Raw genomic sequence first — 25430 nt, 5'->3', positions numbered from 1 at the left:
ACGAGAGCAAGAAAAGAAGGAGACAGACAGCGGCACTGTCTCCTTCTTTTCTTGTCCCTCGTTATTGGTGCTGTTTTTTATGTGAATCATGTCGTACCAACTCGCCCAAGCAACCACGTTTGCGCAACATGTCATAGTCCATAGTACACGGGCTTCTACCATTTCGCCTCGATCAAGAGTCGAATGCCACGGCCGAGATAGAACCCGCGAGCGTCGGTGCCTCGATGCGCGGGAATCGAGGCGCTCTATTCGCGTCAGCAGCCGAGCACTCTAGCCACTGATGCTCTCTCAACGTTTTCTTCGAGCATCAATTTTCAAGGACGTGATGATCCGGAAGAGCATAGATTCAAAAGATTCTTGTATTCGAAGAAGAAGGTGTTTAATGAAAAAAAGAAGGAGGAGGAGGGGTTGGCCTGGAAAGCAAGTTTCTAGCCTGCCACTCCTCCAAGGGGAAAAGGGAAAGAAAGAGGAGGGCATGATGAGGGGTTATTGTGATAGTCACTGCGCACACTGTCTCGTTCGGTGTACGACACGCACAAAATTCTTTACATCAGCTACACTAGTATATGCTATAAAGACGGGAATCTAAACCTGTCTTGCTTAGGAATGCGAACATGCCTTTGAAGCTGCGTTGGACGTGAGCCACACGTTTCCAAGCACCCAAAAGCTTCTCTTCCGAAGAGGGTCGGTAGTCTAAGTGATCTGTGAGGGAGATTGTCTTTCGACCGCGTATTGAGGACACACGAACAGGATGTGAATAGTAGAATTTTGCTCCGGTCCGATCTTGTATAAGTATCATCGTGTATATGCAACACCCAGCCGCAGTCTATAGTGTAGTAGCGTTTCCTGGTCTTTTCTTCTGTATTCGTGATTACTATGGCAGTATTCTAGACGAAGGTCGGTAATCACTCTGGCGCTGCATTCTTCGTGCTTCCTAGTTTCTTGTCAAACTCATAAAATAATCGTATCTGTAGATAAAATTAGATTTTTTTTTTTTTACTGGGAGCACATCCCACTGCGTCGTCATCAATTCCCCTCCTGTGTAGATGAAATTTCCCGTGGTTTTCGATGTGATTCAAGTGGTTCTCTGCGTTATGTCTATTCGGAATTTCGTTTTTTAGACATTTCAGTTTTTCGGCGTTCTGACATTCTACCCTTTCATAACTCAGCCTCTTAATTTTTTGGTATTTTGATAGGGACCCGCGCTGTCACATCGCCGCCTAAAATACCATTGCTTCTACAACATCAAGCCGCCTTTGTTCGGACCGTTTGTATGCATGTACCTCGTGTTCACTCTATTTTAACTTGCGTCTCATCACTTGCTTTCTGGAAACGCCAGTATAGTGAGTAGCGCGATTTAGTTATGAACGCATCAATCTCTTCCTGCCGTGGCCTCCACACGTTTGCTGAACATTCTCCTCTCATCTTTCATCTGAAATAATTTGTCCTCAGCTCCCTTCCCCTCATGACGCTAAATATATAAAGGGATATAAATATCCCTTTTTAACAAACCTCATATTCATCAGACCCGGACTAGAGTTTCAATATAAAAGATTTTTCCTCCCTCTAACATTCACGTAGTTACGGTGGAAGCATGGAGTCACGTGGCGTGAATCTGTGAATATTTTTTTTATTTTTATAGGAGGGCATTTAACATTACATGGCTTCAGACTTTTGTATCGCGCATCGGTTAAAAAATGTGCTGTGGTCAATGTAAAGAAAAAAAAGAAGCGTTCAAGGGGCGATTAGAAAATAGCTGCCGTGTTGACAAAACTAAGAGGACACATAATAACGGCAACGAAGATGCTTGGATATATACACATAAGAAAATTATGCTTATATACTACTAAGCTATATGCATAGCAGCTTGCCTCAGTTTCAGTCATTCAACTGAAATAAAAAACAAGGAAAAAACAAAATAAAGCAGCGCTAAGGAAGGGACAACATGAAGACCCCGACATGACGATTACTTACAACTTCAAAACAGCTTCAGTATATAGGATAATGTGTCCGCGTAGATTATGATTACGTTATGACTGATATTGCAAGTATGTGCATATCCGCCTGTGTTTCTTATTCTGCGCAGATATACCTGGTTCCTACATGATGCCGCGTTCTGCGAGAGAAAACTTTGTTGTTAGTCAGCGCTGTCTGTCTCCTTATCTCGTTCAATCTTAAGTGCTGTTTTGTTCTTAATCTACAAGGATGGGTGAAAACCGAGGCGCGTCACCAAAGTTCCCGAATTCAGTCATCGTTTGACAGCGTCTTCTTATCACTTTCCCCGCCAAAATGGCTCACACTTTGTGGCCTGGGTGCCACACCGCAACGTGCGACGTTATTCTCCATTTTTATTTCGTTCTATTTTGAAAATGCGAGAGGAAAAAAAAGCACCATTTGCTGCCTCTCGCTATGGAGGCATGACTCAGCGCCTTTAATCTTTTCACCGGAATCACGCACATTGCTCGCAGCACTGCAACGGCCCTAATCCTTTAGCTGCAAGAACGGGAAGAGGGAAATTTTTTCGCGTGCGCCGACAATCTTCAAATCGAGCGTGAAGCGTAGAATTTAAAGCTGGGCCTGATAGTGGCAGTTGAAACGACGTCGAGTCCATCGCCATACAACCACAAACCGACTCCAAAGCCACGTGGCCCCGCGCTAAACACAAAAGCCCTGTCGTTGACTTGACTTTTAAACCGGCGTCCAAGTGAGCCGAGGTTCCGGGAACGCGAGGTTTCACCCCTCAAGAAATACTCGAGCCTTCGCTCCCTGCCAAGCAGCCTGCCTTCTGAAGCCATGCCAAAGGAAATGCTTTTTCGCGTTGCTGCGTGTGGGTGTCCCTGAGCAACGCGTACGCAACATGAAAAAGAGGGCGGGATCTCGGCAAACGAACTTGTAACGCGAGTTGGTGTTTGCGAGCCCGTCTAGCAAGAGCAAACGCATCGAGGCTCTGCAAAAAAAAAAAAAAAAAAAACGTTGAAGTCGCGAGAGCCACCAAGTCGCAGTCTTTCACGGAACAAACTCTCGACACTGCAAAAGGTATGCTTCTCTGTCTTTTTTGTGCCCTCATTTGTTATTGTTTACCTCTGCAGTTGTCACCAATTCGGCAATCGTAATTTGCTCCTTTGTCATCTATTGTATCAGATGCGTTTGGCTTGCAAAGTCTGTCATGTTATGCAAATTACTCTAGTATACGATCCAACTTGCGAGTTTGTTTTTTTCACTGAATTTTATTTTTTATGTCTTCTTTCTCAGCATGAACAAGTGACTGAAACGTCAAGCGTATAGATTATTTTCCGCAAAAAACATCTGCGCGCCACCATCTTAGGTTGTGAAGTATCTGTTTTCTTGTTTTTGCACATCGCGACATTAAATAATAAATTTCATGAAACAGCGTATGCGTATCTGCCTATACCATAAGACTATTCGTCTAGTTGCAAAGTTGTAACACTGTTCGTTCAGGTGCGAAACACGGTCAACATGGCGGCACTCAGACCCATCCGCGAAAATGCACAGTGGTACCAATGAGGTACAAGAAATCAGCTTAGATTAGGAAATTACTCTTTCACTCGTTGTGATAGCTAGCGGCTAAGGAGCATCGTGGCTATGCTCGAGGGTGCGGGTTTGACTCTCAATTGGCGGCCGCATTTACAGAGAGTGAAATTCAAAGAGACGTCTCTGTCACTTGATATTTCGCTTTTTTATTTAAAAAAAGGGTGTGGAGAACGAGCAATTGGATGTAAGACGTGGTCCCCCACAACCACGCGTCTCAATCATTCTGTTTTTGGTGTGTCAAAGTAAAACCGTAAAACTCAATTCTTGTTGCATTCTTTCGAAATATTGCCCTCGTTCACACGATCAACTAGCGCGTTCGTCCATATTGCTGAAAAACAAATAATGTTTGTTGCATACATCGAACAATTATTTGCGCGGGAATCCTTTCCAGCAGTCAGCCAGCTTGAACGTCTGCTTTTAGCGCAAATTTGTTTTTGTTTTTCTTATTTTTATTCGTGCATAATTCATGCCTTGAATAGGGTAGCTACCAGAGTTTTGCGCTGCCGATAATTGATAAGCATATCCAAGGCTAGCGTCGGTATTTCATTTTTTTGCAATCTTTATGGCTAGCGAGATTTCTGTCGTGATAGCAGTGATAATTTTGCTACATTACTTGTGAGGACTATACAAATCTAACGCTTGCGCTCGCTAACTTACGGCGTGACTACGAGACAAAAATGGTGGAACGCATAGGCGCTCCCTATATCACCACATAGTTTATTTGAAAACACACAAAAGAAGTGTAGACTTTGCAGATACACATGTGGCTAAACCATAACCAACAAAAGTAGTAGCTCGACATCTGTATCTCTCATCCGCAATGAATGAATACACTTTATCTGACACATGGATGGGCACTATGCGAACGTATTCCGTCTTTCCAGCGAATCAAGCAGTCATCAACGCAAACGCATCAAGGGCTCTGCAAAAAAAAAAGCGTAACACGGAATGCTTTTCTTCTATCCATTGTTCTATCGCGTAAAGTCCAACTTACAACCATCCGCTTGTCGACACGTGGAATGCCAGTCTGCTTCCACAGCCAAGTTGAGCACTTCTATAGCTGCTTACTTATACCTCTGTTCTGGCTCTTACGCACAGATTGGCCAAGAAGCCTGTGGTTAACGCAAGTGAAAAATGAAGGTTTACGCACGCTAAAAAAAAATATTGCTTTGTTTATTTTTAGCATAATGCAGTACTTTTGACACAAGAAAATAGAAGATAAAATACAATTTTTTCAAATGGCTGAGGATTATTGATAATACAACTCTTTAGGTTAAATCAATGCTGTGTGATTTTGAAATCCTAAGTTTAAGCTTGGTTTGGAATGAGTTGATGAATGGCCCAGCAAGATAATCTCCTTGAGTCACACAGGAATCCGCAGTGGGGCCCCACAGACGGTCCTGTTTCTGCATTCCTCATTTTCTTTTCTTTTTTGAATGCAGAAAAGAAGTTTACAGCTAAGGCCTCGTTTTCTGTTTTGTTGTTGTTGTTGCTGGACACAATAGTAATGAGATCTAACAGACAAAGAATATTTATTTTCCTTGTTATGATCGTGTTTAATCTGAATAATAGCTTTTTTAAATTAAATTTCAAAGCGTTCTTTTTCTTTGATTTCTGAAACGGGGACATGTTAGTAGAAAATTGCCGATGCATGGTCGATATCTCTTATCATTTGTCTCCATTTTAAAAATACGAGGTTAATGAATTAGTTCAGTCTTATTTAGAGTGAACAGATGCGTTGGCACTGATGTATATCCAAAAACACACTCGCTGATCATACCATGTGAAAAAATCTTCGAACTGACGACATTCCGCTTTTTCAGCAGACCTTGGAAGTCCGCTTCATGTTTGTGTGTTTGCAGTGCCATAAGCACTTCCCCCAGTCTTGCTTCGTTCTCTATTCTTTTTTTTATGCATTTAAGCTTTCGGAGCCGCTTTTGACGCGTAGAAGGTCTGAGAAAGAAAGTTCAAACAAAGCTCGCCTCTACCTGCAAAAAAGAACAACAAAAAAAATCAAAACTCGCACGTGCGCCGACATGGCTCCTCGCATTCCTGTGAGCCGGTCAACTGCGCTGAGTCATTTCTGGGGATTGCTCGTCACTTTCATTTCCTCGTAACGGCTGACAGCGAAATCATACCCTAGATCATCTGAGACCGAAACAATGATGAGATAAACTCCAAAACAGTCACACTACTGCGCGAAAAACGGTGTTTGCAAGTAAATAGTTACTGCTCATGTGCGAGCAAGTTTGTTTCAAACCGGATAGCCTTGACCACAAACTAGCTGCAAAACTTTTTTTTTTCGTTTAACGTGAACTTTAGTCTTTCCTTTATTTCGATTCTTCCGTTTCTCGTTGCAGTGGGAGGGTGCATACAATGAGGCATGACTTTCATGCATTGTGCTTTAAAAAGTCTTTCTGGAGCACCTGCACGTTCACTAGAAAGTGGAGGGGTGAACATGCTTGTGGCTAGGAAAGCAGTCTGTAAATGAGAGTTCTCGCTGGAAAACGTTTCAGCGGGAAAAGCCAACCAACAGGTGTTCCTGAAGCGTACGCAAGGGTATCCTGGCTAGAAGGAACAAGGAAGCGCCCAATATTTTGTGAAGTGTGCATTGTGTGCCATTCCACTGTGAAGTGTAATCACCGGCACACCTGTTCCGTGCAGCTATAGGTCACATAGCTGATACAAGACTCTCGAACAATGTCCAATCACGCAACCAGAAGCTAAACCTTAAGAATCCTCTTTTTTTAAAATTTAGCCAATGCTCCTCAGAGTTTCACTTATATCTTTTTTTTTACCGTATTTTCTGCTTCGCGACATGCATGATCTTGTTTCCTGGCTTGCCGCATGTCCTGGGAGTCCTGCGAACGACTGTGACCATGCCTAGGCTGAGGGTCCACAATGAGGCGGGACTATCCGATAAGCAATGTTGAAAAGAGAGAATGTTTATTAGAAGGCAGAGAGGTCGCCCTAAGCTAGTTTGCTACTCCGCACAGGGGAAGTACGGGTGAAAAAAAAAGTGATGAAGGGTGACGATGGGGAGAGAAACAAGTTATAATGAAGTAGCACTCTGGCCTCCATAAAGTAGTGTCCAGTTCCTTGTGTTAGCAATACCTTCACTGGCGGCAAATTCGTGGGCGAGGTGCGCAGTCTGAACCAACGTCTAGTAACGTTGGTCTGAACGAGAGTGCAGATTTTGGCAAACCTTCACCGCACATGAGTTCCCTCCATTTTCCGTGGACTGGGAGTGAGTGGTGGCGTTTGCCCAATTAGTGCGGCCTCGTTACAATATGATCAAATAAACCCGCTTACAATGCAACCAGTGCACTCTCCGCTGGTGCTTACATAAGTGTATTTGTCGCGAGGACGCGCAGAAAGAACGCATGGAGTCCTAACAATACACAACTCCGACGTAACAAAAAAAAAGAAAGAAAGAGAGTACCGTTACGCTATATATATAAATATCTACAGGATGCATCGTCTACGCGTTGCTAAATGCTGCGGCATACAGCAGCAGCCGCGCAATCCCCAGCTGTTGCCGCGGCTAGACCATCCATCAGATGTACTTCCTCGCAGCGCGACCCTGTCCCAGACGACGACAGGCGTCTAGAGTACGACAGCAGGTTCCCGAGATATGTATATAACCTTGAACTTGTTTCGCACAGATTCGCTTGCCCTGGCGAATGTAGTACTACGGGGAGCGACCGGGGACGCTGGCAATTCCTTACGGAGCTCTGCCAGAGAGCATGGCGGTCGCTTTCACTCTCTTCGGCAACACTTGCGGATAAAAAGTAAAAGAACAAGCGGGTAGCACGTTCTTCGCCTCACTTGTACGCGCACTCCCTCGGATTGATAACCGTTCCGCCGGGCAGGCTCTCCCTGCATCTTGTTACCTCGGCCGCCGCATGCTAATGAGCCGCTGAGTAGCGTTATATAACGCCGTTTCTTTACATGCTCACAGCACCAACATGACAAGCTCGTGCCTATCTAAGTGTATTTCTCGCGAGGACGCGTGATCTCAAGGTTGCGGGCCAAGAGCAAGGCGTTTGAGGCAGGCGCGCCTGCCGGCGAGCGTGAGCTTTACGACGACGTTGGAGAGTACATGAGTCATAGTCATGATGCGGAACTTTTTAGCGCGCCCGTTGTCTTAGCATGCGTCCACCACGGCGCTGCTAGCGCTGTTGTCGTACGCGAGCTTCTAGTGTCGACTGCACGCAGTGTCAGGGTATGCCCAAAATATGCACATCTAGTGCTGCTCATCTAGTGCTGCACATCTAGTGCTGCTCAAATGTGCACATCTAGAGCTGCTCGTGCTGTGGTCGTACGCGAGCTTCTAGTGTCGACTGCACGCAGTGTCAGGGTACGCCCAAAATATGCAAGCATTGCATGACCAACGAGCTACGCATGTGTATATGAGAGAAAATACACGACGTCACACCAGCCTAATCGTAGTCGTGATTTACGAGTGATACTCAGAAAAGAAAGAACAGCACTTTCGCTACAGCCCGCAACGACGTCTAGAAAAAAAAAGTGAATACTGACTAGGGGCACATCACTACCAACGACTGGCATTCGCAGTAAATGACATTAGATATGTCGTGTGACAGGAAAAAAGTTAATACTGAACAGGTACACGTCACTTCGAACGGATGACATTTGCTGTAAATTCGCCCGTGTGACAGGGACACGAGTAGGTTTCTCTGCCAGTGCATTTTTCTAAACGTATACTGAGCTTTCATTTCCGACAGGCTTTTTTCGGTGTTAGCACGTTCACCCCTCCACGTTCCAGCGAAGGCACGCGAGCACCACGAAGTCTTTCCAAATAATTGTGCGAGTATGTCCAACACCATCTATGAAGTTATATCGCGCCTCTTGGTAAGTTCTAGGCTTTACAATTGTAAAGGGGACGTGGTGGATTATAAAGGCGGGGAAGAGGTTTAAGCAGTAAATATGGGTGTTTGCTATTCTGCAGTCGAGGTTTAGTTGGGAAAGGTTGTTGGTCGCGTACGTACCAATGAGTCCCGCTAACGGCTTCGTGACCCCTTCGTCCTGAAGTTGCATAACCGAGGTCAACGACGCGTGATAGACGGTAAGCCACCCCCCACTGCAATGCCGGAAGGTGGGAGGTCCGTACGCATCAGTGCTATCCCTGAATGCAGTCAGTGAACGATGCACGCGCGATGTGTATGTGGGTGATATAAACATAACAGACCTTCGTTCGCCCCCATTGCCACGCGAACGCATTAGCCAGCCATGAAAAAGAAGACAATGCTTTATATCACCGGTGGGACGTATGCATTCATAGCAAGGTGTCGTCCTCTACATGCAGCGACGTGCGACATGTGAGGTGCTCATAGTTCCTCGTCGCCAAAACCGGCACCGCCTAGCGAAGAGGGTAGAGGCTAATGTATCCGGCATAGAACAACATCGAAAACGAGCGGAGAGGGAGTTGGAGGACGTAATTGTTCGATTTACAGACCGGTGCAAGAGAGGCCGAAGGGCGGAAGACAGAAAAGGAAACGTACAAACGTGTGGTGGGCAGCACTATAATACAGTCTATTTGTCACCTCACGCTTCTTCCGGCACACCTCCTCACCTTTTCCTGGCTTTGTGAAACATCGCTTTCCTTCGATGCGGCGGGGCTAAACGTTTTTTTCTCGATCCTTCGAAAGATTTGGGGGTGGACGAAATAAGCATTCTCCTTTTCTCTCTTTTTCTTTTTTTTTTCCTTTGAAAGGTGCAGAGCCACTCTCCCAGTACCATTTTTGTGCCCGAGGAATAAGGACAGACAAGCCAGCTGCAGTCTGTTCCGTCGCGCATTCACCTCACTCCGTCACCAGAACTCGACCTTCGAGCGTCGTTTTGCCAGCTCTTCCAGAAAAAAGAAAAAAAAAAGCCGAGAGGGTACGATCCGAGGAGCGGCTTCTTAAAAACGCGCACGACGGCTTCGGTGACAGTCGCGAAAGCGGTGCCCATCGCTCAACATCGCAGGCCGTAAGCGCTGCGTTGTGACAGGTGCAGCCTGCCGGATTACACGCGCCATAGTCGCAGCCTCCTTTGCCGAGTGACTGCAGCCGGCACCGTCCAGCCATGGGCTACTTCGGCATCGAACACACCCCGCTCTACAGAATCATCGAGCCCCTCGAGAAGGCCCGGGATCCGCGCACTGTGGGCTGGTTCTACTCCGGGGACCCGCTGCCCATCCACCTCCTCATAGCGGTGTACGTGTGCATCGTCAAGTTCGTCGGACCCGAGTTCATGAAGGACCGCAAGCCCATACACCTGAAGACGCTCATTCGGATCTACAACCTGTGCATGGTCGCGCTCAACTTCGGCTTCATGGTGTTCTTCTTCAAGAACACCTATCTGCGCGGCAATTACAACTGGCTCTGCACGGGCATAACCTACGAGAGCACGGAGCAGTCCATGACGGTGCTGAACGCCTGCTGGTGGTACCTCCACGTGCGCATAGCCGAGTTCCTCGACACCGTGTTCTTCGTGCTCAGGAAAAAGAACGAACAGGTAAGCATTTGACATTCCTCGCACGCTAGATAGTACCCTCAGTGCGTGACGTAATGCGTAGTGCTGGGTACAATACTGTTGCCGTCATGTTTGTCCCGCAGAACGCGGGCGGTAAGGAGTGACCGTAGAATGGCTTGCAAGCAAGACTTTCCAAGGTAGCACATTTCGAGTCATCCGAGCTGGAAATATACAGCGCATTTCCACAGGAGAAACGTAAATGCGCGCGGAATACGTATGATGGAGGATGCACATCGAACACCACGTAAGGGCGGTGTTAACCGGGGTTGCCAAATTGGCTACATTTAAAAGGCCGTGGTGACATAAAAAAAATTACGTTGGCTACATGACTATTTTTTTTTACGATTGTTCTGGCGCTGGCATCAACAGCTAACATACGCGAAAACTGAGCGCAAATATAGAAAAAAAGTTTTGAGTGTTCATTACCTATGCGACTGCGGCTCTCTAGGTGTAATCGCAGTTTTTTACTCACCATGGTTCTCACGTTATTACTGGAACTCATGTTGGTTAAGCAGCACGGTAATGTGGCTAGGGGGTGGGTGGGGGAGGTATGACTCGTTTAGGCTTTCTAGCCGCTATCCTCCTCGCGCGCTAATGTTCTGGATGGATGGATTCATATGGCTGTACCCTTTAGATAAGGCGGCGGCTAACGCCACCTATCCGTAATACTTAGTGAACCAAAACTAGATTTATCTTTTTTTCTCTTTAAATAGCGAAGATTAGAACTGATACTTTTCACTCGCGCCTTGATTTTTGCCACCAATCGGATAACCTCCTTCTAGTTAATTCTACCCGCTTAAAGTCTATTTTGCCCTCCCTGTCCCTAAACCCCAGTGCTTTGAAAACTCTGCGCCATCATCCTGACCTATAGGGTGAAGCCCTTTACAGAACATTATCAAGTGTTCGGCAGTTCCCTCCTCTCTACACGCGCTGCATACCACGTCTACACCTTCGTACTTGGCCCGATAAGCCTTGGTTCGCAATATTCCCGTCCTGGCCTCAAACAATAGAAAGCTACCCCGAGTATTATCAAAGATGCTTTCCTCGGCAATTTCCTGCTTAAGATTTTGATAGATCTCTAGCACGGACTGTTTAATCACGCCAATTCTCCACATGTCAGTCTCCGTTTCCTTCACCTTCTTCTTAACCAATAGTTCTTTTTGGTTTGACCCCTTGATGTTTTCTAAGTATTTACCCTTCAATTTTCTGGTTCACTTCATCCATTTTGTATCGACATTTTTTATGTACAAGTAGCTAAAAACCTTCCTAGCCCAACGCTCCTCCCCCATTTCTCTCAATAGCTTCTCAAATTTTATCTTACTGCTAGTTTCCCTGACCTCATATGATGTCCATCCCATATCACCTTGTACTCCCTGACTTGGTGTATTCCCGTGAGCTCCTAAAGCAAGCCTACCTATTCCACGTTGCTTAATTTCTAATCTTCTTTGAACCTCTGATCTCATGCACAAGACCCCATTGCCGAAACTCAGACCAGGAACCATGATACCTTTCCAAATTACTCTCACAACATCACACCTATTGTAATTCCACAGTGTCTTATTTTTCATCACTGCTGCGTTCATGTTTCCATTAGTCATTACTTATATTTTGTGTTCCCTTAGGTACTCGGCCCCATTGCTTATCCGTACACCCAGCTATCTGTATTTATATGTTAGCGCTAGCGCGACCTCCTGTATTTTAAACTCACTATCTTCGTTATCATTGAAAATCGTGACTGCTGATTTTTTCTTACTGAATCTGAAATCTAACCTATCTGCCTCACTACCGCAGATGTCCATCAATTTCTGAAAATCTTCCTTGTTGTCGGCCATTAGCACTATATCACCTGCGTACATCAATGCTGGTAGTGCCTGTTCAATGAGTTTTCCTTGTTTGGTGAAAGAAAGGTTGAAGCCAAGTCCACGTCCCTCTAGTTTGGCCTCTAGTCCTTGTAGGTACATCATGAATAAGAAGGGTGACAAAGGACACCCCTGCCTAAGCCCCCGTTTTACCTCTGCGGGCTTGTATACCTGTTTTTCCCAGTGTATAACTACGTTGTTACCTTTATAGATATGATTTAAAAGATTACTAACTCCATCTTCCATACCTAATGTGTTCAGTATTCCCCACAAGTCCTCTTGAACTGCGCTGTCGTACGCTCCCGTGATGTCCGAAAATGCTAGCCACAGGGGCCTGTGTTCCTTTGCTGCTATTTTGATGCACTGCGTCAGTGAGAACAGATTGTCTTCCAACCTCCTGTGTTTCGGAAACCCATTCTACACTTCCCCCAGCACCCCGTCGTCCTCTATACATGCCTGCAGTTTTTCCTTTATAATCTGCATCGCCAACCTGTAGACCACTGATGTCACTGTTATAGGAAGGTAGTTGTTTATGTCAGCTTTGCCCACCCCCTTTTTGTTATAGATTATGCTCATCCTGCTAAGTTTCCATCCCTCGGGGACTTCACCATGAATTGTTGCTTTGCTCGCTGCCTCTTTCAAAATCTGCTTAGACTTGGGACCCAGTGTCTTTAACAGCATAATTGGGATGCCATCCGGGCCTGTTGATGTACTACTAGGAACCCTCTTCTCAGCCCTTTCCCACTCTCGTTGTGAAAATGGAGACACTGCGCCACCTGGTTCATCCTTGTCTATTAAGGTGCATAAGGCACTTCTTTGTTGAAGTTTTGCTGACACCATTATTCCTGTATATTCAAAAGCTTCGTCCCCTTCTAGCCTAACACCTTGAGCTGTAGTTATAAACCTCTTCTCTAGGCTTGTCTTATTTCTTAGGGAGTTTAGATGGTTCCAAAATGTTTTTTTAGAACCATCCAGCTCTAAGCTGTATTAGGGGTGGCACCCTAGGTGAACGTGTGCGAAAACAGATGCGCACGGCTCACAAAGCGCTCGCATCTCGCTAATTCTGTTCATTCGGCTTAATATTTTCTCCAGGTAGGGGGGGAGGGGGTGTTGAGGCTACGCTGCTGCACTTGCCATTCATGACGTTTTTTTTTATGTCGACTGTTATTTCTTCAGAAATGGCACGCCAGTTTTTTTTTTTTTTTATCACTGTGTGCACGCATGATGTACTGCGTGCGTTTCTTACGTGAATGCGTCTAAGCTGCTGTTTGCGTGATCTGTTAACACAGACAGAATAAAAAAAAAGCGTTTGGATGCGACTAGCTGAGCCGGTTTTATACGGCACCTTCATCAAGTTCAAGATCTGAGTGCTGACGTGCCAGCAATGGAAGCCTGAGTCGAAATATAAACATACCCGGATGCATCAGGCCACCTGATCGTTTTTTTGAAACTTTATTTTGATGCGATACACATTGGTGCACTGTATATTTTTGTATATTAAGCGTCAGAATGTGGTGATAATTCAACAAAAGTTAATTCATGTTCGACTCATTTTATGGTTTCAAAATAAAGTAACGGCTGCCGGTCGCCTGCCGTTATGACTCACTCTACACCACCCGCCGAGTGAGTCATACGCGTAGGTGGTTACGAACCAGTCACAGACATGCATAGACAAAACCACAGCTTTAAGAGCCCGTGATAATGAATTACAACACGGTCACGTTCCCTCTGCGTGCTTCGAATAACTTTGATTCCCGTGGTGTGTGAGATCTGCCCAAATTTATTATTATAATAACGTTGTTGTTTTTATTCATGATTTCTTTCTTGCTTTGCCTCCTCCTTCCACTTTCCAGACCTTCCCATCAGTCCTCACGCCCTCCTTTTTCTTGTACTTCCTCTCGCATAAGTCTCACCTTTGTATTTTTGGTTACGGCACAAAATCAACGTAGACGGAAGGAACACTGACGAGCCCTGTCCCTTCCGTCTTCGTCGATTTCGCGCTGAAACCAAAAATGCGCCCGTACCAACTAGCCCAACTTTCAGTGTTATTCCTCACCTTTACTCCTCCTCCTTCTCCCTTGCTCAATTACGTTACAATTCTAGGCCTTGCTTTATACCGTCTCCCATTCTCCTCTCCTTCATCACCCTCCACTGGCCTTGCCATTCCGTTACTATACTCTAATGTGCATGGCTATACCACGGTGTTGTCCCCGAAAGAAAGTTGTCCCCGAGTAGAGCTATAGTATGCAATACTCGAGGACAACTCTCTGTGGCAATGAAGGGAAATGGGGTGGGGCTACAGCACATGTAGTCCTCCGCGAAGAAGTTCGGCTTGACTCGCTTTTCGAATGCCGGCCGTGATCGAATAATACCACAGCACAGAATTTGCTGCGTCTGCTTACAAAAGCTTTTTGTTAGGGAAATTCGACACAACCTTCTTCGGCGAGTCGACGACGGAGGGCGACGAGCACTCACCTGAAGACGAAGACGCCATTTTTCACTGTGAGGTGCACCTAAAACGTGCGACGTTTTCAGACGTCAAAGGCGCGGAATGATACTTCATTAAGCAAAACAAATATTAATATCTCCTTGGTTCGTGCAGCGTGTCTTTATAAACATCATCCCGTAGAAAATAGTCTTGTTGATTTTATTATCTTCACGCAGAAAGCACAGACGCATTTGTGGGACTATGTTCAGCGGTGGCACACGTCCACTTTGGTTCCGTAGCCTTCCCTTCATTGCCACAGAAAGTTGTCCCAGAGTATAGGAGCTGCATGTTACATACCAAAACCCTCTAGACTGGTATAACGGGCATTCCACTGCACATGCCCGCTTTCTGTGCCTCCCGACCCCTTTATTCCTCTTGGCCCTTACAACACTTTCACACCCTCACTTCCCTTTGCCACCCACTTGTTATACTGCTACGATATGAGCTGCTTGGCACATTCCGGTTTATATTTCCAGCCCACGCACTACACCCTATGCCGGGCTTCAAGTTGTGTTGTTAAAATAGCACCTCGAAAACGTTATTAACAAGCTTATTGCGCTGTCTGCGTGATTGGCTCCGAGCGAGAAAATGTCACCTTCTCCGTGGCAGAAAATTGGAAAATATTCACGCAAAATAAATGATAAAAATTTTTGGTTTCAGTCAGCGTCTAACCAAGGCCATCTGCGTGACAGTAGCGTAGATGACAGTAGCGACCTGGTGTCGAAAGAGGTGAATTGCGAACCCAGTGGGTGTCTTAAAGGCCCACCGGGCTCGGACATATATCATCATCATCAGTTGCAAAAAAAAAAGTGCTCCAACAATATAGACAGCTGCGTAGGTTCGCATGTTGAATTACGAACACTTGCTGCGCCCTTCGCGTATTCGCAAAAGTAACAATTATGGTTAGCGAACGCAACTGTGCTTGCTGTAGATGATTCTAGGATAGCGTGAAACGGGACAATGTTACGCGCGCACGCTCGTCCGTTTTCTTACGGCATGATTGAGGGAGGCCCAAGCGTCCGTTACTCGCCACAGTGGTCAAGTGGCTAAGGCCTTGGCTGCTGACCCCCAGGTTGCAGGATTGAATCCGGTCCGCGGGGACCGCATTTTTGATGGAGGCGACGCCCGTCTGCTTAGATTTAGGTGCACGTTACAGAACCCCCACATTATGACACTCACAAATCATGGCAGGTAAATCACTACTATCCCTCAAAAGGAAAGTATATATTGTCACGTTAAAGAGACAGGAGACGTTTTTAAGGCGTCCTCACAAAAGTCCGAAGAGCGGTCGGCTCAGCGCAGCCAAAAACAGAACAATGGCACGAGGGGAACTGCCACTTCGTCTGCCTCTTTTGCGCTGGCAGATCAAGCGCGCGGCACTGCCCCTCCTCCCTGAAGAGCATCGCCTCGATGCTAAACGAAGCGTGTATCGAAAAAAAAAAACATTGTCACAGTGTGTGGTACGGTTTTAACCGCACCACGTGCACAATCTCGGGTCGTAGCTGTCGGCGTCGGGGTGGTTGGCTTCCGTCCGGAAGGACTTCGTAATTGACGTCGCTCACTTGTCGTAGCACTTTGTACGGGCCAAAATACCGACTGAGAAGCTTCTCAGAGAGACCTTTGCAGCGCACAGGGGTCCAAACCAACACCTGGTCACCTGGTTTATAATCGACTTGTCTGTGGCAGCGGTTGTAGCGCTGTGCATCGACGCCTTGTTGTTTCTTGATGTTTACGCGGGCTAGTTGACGTGCTTCCTCGGCTCGTTGCACGAAACACTCAGCATCTTCGTCGAGATTCTCGATGTTGTCAATGTCGCATGGGAGCATTGCGTCCAACATCGTCTGAACGTCCCGACCGTATAGAAGACGAAACGGAGTGAATCGTGTGGTCTCTTGCGTAGCGGTATTATACGCGAATGTTACGTAAGGCAGTATTTCATCCCACGTCTTGTGCTGTACGTCTATGTACATAGACAGCATATCAGTCATCGTTTTGTTAAGCCGCTCGGTCAGTCCATTTGTCTGAGGGTGATACGCTGTTGTCTTGCGATGCGTGGAGTAACTTAACTGAAAAACTTGTTCAAGGAGCCTTGCTGTAAACGCTGTTCCTCGGTCTGTGATGACACAGGATGGAGCACCGTGGCGTAATACAATTCTCTCGATGAAAAACTGAGCAACTTCACAAGCCGTGCTTTTAGGAAGCGCCTTAGTTTCAGCATAGCGGGTTAGATAATCTGTAGCGACGATTATCCACTTGTTGCCGGAAGATGACAAGGGAAACGGACCCAGGAGGTCCATGCCGACTTGATCGAAGGGTGTTCTGGGTGGCTCGATAGGGTGAAGTAATCCCGCAGGCTTAACAGATGGGGATTTTCGGCGCTGGCATTCGCGGCCATACTATACCACCGGGCTAGGCTCGTTCCCGACCGACGTGGGAGCGCTTCGCGAGCTGATACGTTCGGTTGTTCGCGACGAGCTACGACAGCTGCAACAGCTGAACCAGGCGCAGCAGCAGCCTTCCACGAATTGCATCGCCACCATCATACGTGACGAAGTTCAGCATGCGCTCGGCACACCTCGCCGCGAGACACCAACGCAGGTTGCTGCACCACTTCAGGCGTTCGCAACTTCAAGTGAACCTCTAGGGGTGACCTACGCAGACGTATTGAGACGCACCGTTCCGTCGTCCACGACACCATCCCCAGTGAGTGGTTTCCAGCGCACCACTTATACCGACACGTTCGAACACAACGCACCTGCACCAGTCCCACTACCAGCCGCAACCCCGTACGCCACACTGCAGTCCGCACAGGTGGTCCCTTATTTTGCAGACACTCGACCCGTCATGCGTAAATCCGACATATGGCGCATGCCCGACCGACGACCGCTTTGCTACCACTGCGGTGAAGCGGGTCACCTCTACCGAGACTGCCAGTACCGCCGACTTGGGCTGCAGGGTTTTCCTGCCAATTCACCCCGCCCCCGGTTTGGACAGAGACCACCAGAAATTGAAGATTTTATCGCTCGGCAGAACGTCCCACTCAGGCGTCAGTCGCGCTCACCGTCACCGCGGTCGTCATCTTATTCAGGCAACGGAAATCGAAGGCCGCAAGGACGGTCTCCGAGCCCTCGCCTGGAAAACTAACGCCAGCGACCTTTCGAGGCGAGGCCGCTGATTCTCGACGTGATGAAGACCTCGCCCTCCAATCGACGCGACATCGGACCAACGGAAATTCGACTACGCCGGCGCCTGTATCCCAGCTGAGCGACTTTTCAATGGACATACCTGTGCTGCTCGACGGTCGCAATTTAACTGCCTTAATAGACACTGGTGCTGACTACTCGATTATTAGCGGACAATTGGCACGTACCTTGAAGAAAGTGATAATGCCTTGGACAGGATCGCATGTACGTACAGCTGGCGGACATGTTGTAACGCCGGTTGGTTTGTGCACGTCCAGGCTACAAATACGAGGCTGCACGTTTTTGGTCAGCTCCATCGTGCTACGTGACTGCTCCCGCGAATTAATTCTCGGCCTCGATTTTCTTCGGGAATATGGCGCCGTAATCGACCTACGGCGACGCTGCATTTCCTTTTCGACAGTCAACGCTACGTCAAGGGACTCCAACCGCCGTACAACCGCCCTCCGTGTTTCCGACGACAGTGTCACAATACCACCTCGTGCAAGTATCCTAATTCAGGTGACTTCCGAAGGAACCAGTGACGGTGAAACAGTGGCAGAGTGCAACGTCTCCCTGCTGCTGGCGCTTGGAATTTCTGTGGCACGAGGCATCATTGACATTCGGAACGGTACAGCCGAGGTCATGATTACAAATTTCACCAATGAGCATCGTCACCTTTTCCGGGGCACTGCGGTCGCCTACGCTGAAGCCTTGGAGGACGTCATTGAGTGTTTTGCCTGTGAAGACAGTAGCCGCAATGGACAAACCGTAATAGATGTTGACATGAACAGTGCACTGCCAGAAGAGAACCAGAGGGCCTTGCGAGAGCTATTGTTTGAATTCAGGGCGTGCTTTGCTCAGTCGTCTAAAGTGAGTCAGACGCCAATTACACAGCACAGGATAATCACTTACGACGACGCAAGACCTATTCACCAACAGCCATACCGCGTCTCGCCGACAGAACGCGCAGCTATCAAGCAGCAAGTGAAAGAAATGATCGACGACGGCGTTATCCAGCCTTCGAACAGTCCCTGGTCCTCACCGGTCGTTCTGGTTAAGAAGAAGGACGGTACGCTTCGCTTCTGTGTAGATTACAGAAAGCTCAACAACGTCACAAAAAAAGATGTTTATCCGCTGCCGCGTATTGATGACTCGCTTGACCGACTACGACGAGCGAAGTATTTTTCTTCCCTGGATTTAAAGAGTGGCTACTGGCAAATTGAGGTTGATGAGCGCGACCGCGAAAAAACCGCCTTTGTCACGCCGGATGGCCTCTACGAATTTCGGGTGCTACCGTTCGGACTCTGCTCTGCGCCAGCTACCTTCCAACGCATGATGGACACTGTGTTGACTGACTTAAAATGGCAAAGCTGCCTTGTGTACTTGGATGATGTGGTCGTGTTTTCAACCAGCTTCTCCGAACATCTGAAGCGACTACGACAAGTACTTGAGGCGATTCGGACGGCTAACCTTACGTTAAAGCCGCAAAAATGCCATTTCGGTTACGAAGAACTAAAGTTCCTTGGACATGTCGTAAGCGCAGAAGGCGTCCGTCCTGACCCTGAGAAAACCGCCGCTGTCGCAGCCTTCCCGACTCCTGCCGATAAGAAAAGTGTGCGGCGGTTTCTTGGTCTATGCGCGTACTACCGGCGCTTTATAGGCAATTTTTCGAAAATTGCCGAACCATTAACTAGACTCACTAGAGACGATACGCCGTTCGTTTGGAGTGCTGAACAAGAATCAGCATTCACAGAGCTTCGGCTTCGCCTGGCATCACCACCTGTTCTTGGACATTTCGACGAGGAAGCCGAAACAGAAATTCATACCGACGCCAGTAACGTCGGTCTGGGCGCGGTACTCGTCCAACGGCAGGAGGGAATTGAAAAGGTTATCGCCTACGCAAGCCGAACCCTAACACGCCCGGAGTCAAACTACAGTACCACGGAGAAGGAGTGCCTTGCTGTCGTGTGGGCAATTGCTAAGTTTCGACCTTACCTTTACGGCCGTCCATTCAGAGTAGTGACGGATCATCACTCGCTGTGCTGGCTTGCGAACCTCAGAGACCCCTCCGGACGACTGGCAAGGTGGAGCCTACGTCTGCAGGAGTACGACGTCACTATCGTGTACAAGTCCGGTCGTGCACACGAAGATGCGGACACGTTGTCACGCGCGCCAGTTGAGCCTGCCGCTCAGAGCTTCGAAGAGGACTGCCCTTTCCTTGGCTCCGTAAGCGTAACAGACTTGGCTTTACGGCAGCGAGCAGATGCTCAATTGCGACCTATCATTGAACATCTAGAGGGCCGCAACGTATCACTGCCCCAGCATATAACTCGCGGATTGTCATCCTTCTGCTTACGACAGGGCGTGTTGTACAAGAAGAACGCAGCCGCCAGCAACAAAACTTACCTGTTGGTCGTCCCCGCAGAGCTGCGTGAGGAAATTCTATTTGCCTGCCACAACGAGCCTCCATCGGGCCATCTGGGCATCACCCGAACCATCGCTAGGGTACGAAAGTCTTACTACTGGCCGAAACTTGCCGCTTGCGTTAAACAGTACGTTCAAGCCTGCCGCGAATGCCAGCGCCGAAAATCCCCATCTGTTAAGCCTGCGGGATTACTTCACCCTATCGAGCCACCCAGAACACCCTTCGATCAAGTCGGCATGGACCTCCTGGGTCCGTTTCCCTTGTCATCTTCCGGCAACAAGTGGATAATCGTCGCTACAGATTATCTAACCCGCTATGCTGAAACTAAGGCGCTTCCTAAAAGCACGGCTTGTGAAGTTGCTCAGTTTTTCATCGAGAGAATTGTATTACGCCACGGTGCTCCATCCTGTGTCATCACAGACCGAGGAACAGCGTTTACAGCAAGGCTCCTTGAACAAGTTTTTCAGTTAAGTTACTCCACGCATCGCAAGACAACAGCGTATCACCCTCAGACAAATGGACTGACCGAGCGGCTTAACAAAACGATGACTGATATGCTGTCTATGTACATAGACGTACAGCACAAGACGTGGGATGAAATACTGCCTTACGTAACATTCGCGTATAATACCGCTACGCAAGAGACCACACGATTCACTCCGTTTCGTCTTCTATACGGTCGGGACGTTCAGACGATGTTGGACGCAATGCTCCCATGCGACATTGACAACATCGAGAATCTCGACGAAGATGCTGAGTGTTTCGTGCAACGAGCCGAGGAAGCACGTCAACTAGCCCGCGTAAACATCAAGAAACAACAAGGCGTCGATGCACAGCGCTACAACCGCTGCCACAGACAAGTCGATTATAAACCAGGTGACCAGGTGTTGGTTTGGACCCCTGTGCGCTGCAAAGGTCTCTCTGAGAAGCTTCTCAGTCGGTATTTTGGCCCGTACAAAGTGCTACGACAAGTGAGCGACGTCAATTACGAAGTCCTTCCGGACGGAAGCCAACCACCCCGACGCCGACAGCTACGACCCGAGATTGTGCACGTGGTGCGGTTAAAACCGTACCACAATATATAACAGCTGCATCTTAGCTACGGAGCAGAAATTCGGAGACTTACCAAGAGGGTCCTCAATTTAGGACGACGCAGCGAGCAATGGATAGGAAAATGGTAGGTGTAACCTCAAGATACAAGAAGAGAGCAGAGTGGATCAGGGAACAAACCGGGGTTAAGGATATCATGGTTGAAATCATGGTGAAAGGAAATGGACATGGGCCGGACATCTAGTGCGTAGAAAGGATAACCACTGGTCATTAAGGGTAAATAACTGGATTCCTAGAGAAGGCAAGCGGGTTAGGGGGAGACAGAAAGTTAGGTGGGCAGATGAGATGAGAAGTTTGCGGGTATAAAATGGCAGCGCCAAGCACAGGGCCGAGTTGACTGGCGGAAGAACGAGGCCTTTGTCCTGCTGTGAACCAAGTCAGGCTGATGATGATGAAATAACCACAGGTGGTCGAAATTTCCAAAGCCCTCTCCTGTGGCGTCTCTTATACCGTGGTTTTGGGACTTTAAACCCGAAGGATTAGTAATTATCAAGCATCCGTCACAATTTTCTCGAAGTAACCCACCTTGCGTAAATACTTGCCTTGCAGGTGACGAGATTGCACGTCATCCACCACTGCATCGTCGTCTGGAACGGCTGGGTGGGCCTGACGTTCGGCGCCGAAGGCCAGATCATGATCTGCATCTGCATCAATTGTCTGGTGCACGTCATCATGTACTCCTACTACTTCCTGTCCTCCTTCGGGCCGGCCATGCGGCGGTACCTGTGGTGGAAGCGGTACCTGACGATGATGCAGATTGCCCAGTTGTCCTTCTTCGTTATTTACGCCATGGTGCCCATGGTCCACGAGTGCAACTACCCGCGCATCCTGCTCTGGATCGGGTTCGCGCAGGCGGTTGTGCTGCTCAGCCTGTTCTGCAACTTCTACCTGCATACGTACAAGGGAGGCGACCAGAGGCAGCATTCGCCAGCCAAGGAGAGAGTAGAGTGAGCACTCCCAAACCTTGTCGTGGTGGTGAACAAGGTTTTTTTCCTTTATTGTGTAAGTATCGCGTATGTTTCTAAGCACCGTCGACATACTTACAAGTGCCTTCACAAGCGCGTAAGTCGGTCGTGAATGGAGTTCTGGTTTCGGGATGTCCTTCGTCGCCCCGTCATGCAGTTTCGTGCGCTTGTGTTCGGCTCTGTGAGTGGTGTGACAACGGCGACCTTACGGCCAGCTTGTGCAACAAGTGTGACCGACCTGTGGTCCGCACTCGATGACGAACTCTGTCGTAGAGCACCGGCGGGCGTCTTGGGGTCCAGGACAGTGGCGCTGCAAACGTTCTTCACGCAGGAAGCAGGAAGCGTCGGCCGACGTACTCGGATGCGACCGTGGCCATGTTCGCCGCCCATGTTCAGAGATGACTCACGCTGAACGTTCGGGTGGTGCACCGACTGCGCGCGAGCGTTCAACGCCAGTGCAACGCGGCGTTTCCTGCTTTAGGGACTCCTTTGTTTGCGAGACAAGAATAAAGTGGGTCTTTTCATCGATGTTGTCACACACTGCTGATGTTGTTACCCACTGCTTGAGTGCACTAGATACCAAACGACGTCTTATCACTTATCGTACCAAGCACAAGACATTTGGGATTCTAAAAGTATCATTATTTAACATGCTTCTGGGCGCCAGCAGGCAGAAAGAGTGTTCCACGCTCGTCGTCATGGCTACTAGGGGCGCTCCCAGGTTCAAATGCACATATATGCCACATAAAGTGAACGTGTGGGAGGACCATCGCTGCATAACTCAGTCCGTAGAGCATCAAATGTGGTATCGGTCCTGGTGTGCCACTCCCTGGCTAACGCCACTGTTCTTCCAGTGTACTTAATCTCTTTATGCGCATTATATGGTCGCTGTCCGCTATTCATACCTAATATTATCTGGGGGTTTACGTCTCAAAACCACGATGTGACTTTAAGGGACGCCGCAGTGAAGGGCTCCAGAAATTTCGACCATCTGGTGCTCTTTAAGGTGCATTGACATCGCTAAGTACGTGGGCCTCTACCATCTCACCTCCATCGAAATGAGACCGGTATTGAACCCGCGACCTTCCGCTTCATTTCTCGCTGTAGAATGTCGTGACCCCGGCGAGTAATGTGGCAACCAACTGCAAATTTAATCATGGTGTCTACCAACCTCGAATAATCGGGGGATTTCGGTATGCCTGAAAAAGTAGGGCAATTTTCGAAGAAATTTGAGCTGGTCATGGAAACTGGCTCGTGGCAGCCTGTGCAACTGATTGAAGCTTATGAAGCTACTCCTTTTCTGCAGTAAACCGCTGAGCATAAACAAAAAGGTGATGCGGGATGTTTGCAATCACGCACCGTATCCTGACTCGTAATCATATTACGTCTCCGTAAATTTGTGCTTGTTTGTCTTTGCCGTGACCTGAACTTGGCTTAGAAGCATTGTAGTTAAGTAGAAGGGTTTTTAAGAAGAGGCTCACCGGACCTAATTGAGGTAATTTAGCGGCAAGGAAACGATACACATCCACAGTTCTTCATGCCGTTTGGGCAAGCACCTTGTTTTTTGTAATTCTTTTCTTAAAACTTTAGCACTCATTTTCAGACCACAGATAATCACAAGCGTCGTTATTAGGTGGCTTGGTTGGTTTTTTCGTTGACATTATCGGAGAGCAGCGCATAGTAAAAGACACTGGACACAGGGGACACAATGATGTGTCCTATATTTTGCGCTGTTCAATGGTAATAATGAGACCGTCTGTTTTTCAAGCAGTCTTACCAATCGGGAAGTATTCTCATAATCGTCACCGGAAACCTGTAAAAGCCAGGAAATTTGGAAACGAAAATAGATTGATGGACACGATGCCCCCTTGAAGTTGCTAATGAAGTGCAATCGACATGGAAGTTTTCATCTGAATCTCGTCACACTGAACCCCTCGTATTCGGTTGCCAACAGCAGAAACAGAGAGAAGGGGTTGCTGGCCGGGCGACGCCTGTATCTGATCGGCTACACAGAGTAGGCTATAGAACAAAGTAGAAACAATATTAGCGGATTCTTTCACCTCATCGACTGAATTCTGATTGCGAGTGTTGGAATCTCATTCAGGCATAGTAAACCTTCATCAAATTATTGTCTTTCCGTCGGCATTTTTTAATGATATTTGGTCTATTCAAGCGTTATTTTTCTTTCTGTACATTTCTAAGATCACCTTAGTTTAAACTGTTCAAAAAGGGATTACCTTAACTTTGCGCAATTAGGCTATGCTCTGGCTGGCCACGTATGCACTAAACGACTACTGACAGTTTCTTTGCTGAACTTGCGAAAACTCATCATGCTTCACGCGTTAACGGGATAGCTCTCTACAAAACTAAATGCTGAAATTACAGTGCAAAATATTAAAATTTGATTCTAATGTTGTCATTGAAATGCCGGACTTGACAGTTTATCGGCCTCACTGGGGTCTGCGCATCATGAAAATATGCTGGCGTCGTGGGGAAGATGACAGCGACGTCGTCAGCCCTGCCCTAATGTTGCGCAACCACTGCGGCAAAAAAGTTGGGCTTTACTTCTATTCGCTTATACTACAAAATCGATATGTGAGGTTCAACGTCCCAAAACCACCATATGATTATGAGAGACGCTATACTTCAAAATAGGATCGCCTGAATATACACTCCAAGCCTATGGTCATGATGGCGTAGTTCGACATAAAGTGGACAACAAATGTTATGTGCGATTCTTGCATCCGCTGCTTGTATTTCACCGCAGAAGCGATTGCAAGATCAGAGCGAGGGTCTGTGCATGACATGATGACACGACACCACCCTCTTAAAGGTTCCTTTTTTTCTTTTTCCATTCTAATCGTATTGCTATCATATTAGCAATGTTTGGCACATTTTTTGGATATACTTGTCACAAAGGTACTACTTTTCAGCTTACAGTACACTTTCCTTCAACCATCTAAATAGGGGTGTTCACGTAGTCAAAGCCACAACACCGTAGTCAAAACCAAGGGGACCTCATATGTGTGTGTGTGTGTGTGGGGGGGGGGGGTGTACTGTGTGTGTGATAACGGGGATTGAATAGCGTTCATCGTCGTCAGCCTGACTACGTTCACTGTAGGAAAAAGGCCTCTTCCATGATCCGCGAATCAACTCGGTCTTGTGCTTTCTACTGCCACGTTATACCTGCGAAGTTTTCAAACCCGGTGGAGGCGAAAATGCTGTAGGTTCATGTGCTCTGATTTGGGTGCACGTTAAATAACCCCAGGTTGTCGAAATCACCGGAGCCCTGCACTATGGCATCTCTCA

General features: G+C 47.7%; 1 protein-coding gene across 2 annotated transcripts; it reads left to right on the top strand.

Annotated features, from left to right (window-relative positions):
* Positions 1-2722: 2722 nt before the first annotated feature.
* Positions 2723-22649, top strand: LOC119170564 (very long chain fatty acid elongase AAEL008004-like). 2 transcript variants are annotated; one of them, XM_075887119.1, is made up of 3 exons: positions 2723-3036; positions 9290-10074; positions 21706-22649. In XM_075887119.1, the coding sequence occupies exons 2-3, from the start codon at positions 9643-9645 to the stop codon at positions 22105-22107; spliced, it is 834 nt and encodes a 277-aa protein (XP_075743234.1). In that variant the 5' UTR covers positions 2723-3036; positions 9290-9642; the 3' UTR covers positions 22108-22649. The 2 variants fall into 2 exon arrangements, with proteins under 2 accessions (XP_075743234.1, XP_037277655.2); XM_037421758.2 differs by lacking the exon at positions 2723-3036 and having other exon boundaries at positions 9214-10074.
* Positions 22650-25430: the final 2781 nt, after the last annotated feature.

Source organism: Rhipicephalus microplus, chromosome 2 (assembly GCF_043290135.1).
Source record: "Rhipicephalus microplus isolate Deutch F79 chromosome 2, USDA_Rmic, whole genome shotgun sequence".
Lineage (NCBI taxonomy): Eukaryota > Metazoa > Arthropoda > Arachnida > Ixodida > Ixodidae > Rhipicephalus > Rhipicephalus microplus.
Note: the sequence above shows the minus strand (reverse complement) of the source record. Positions and strands in the feature narration are given on the sequence as shown.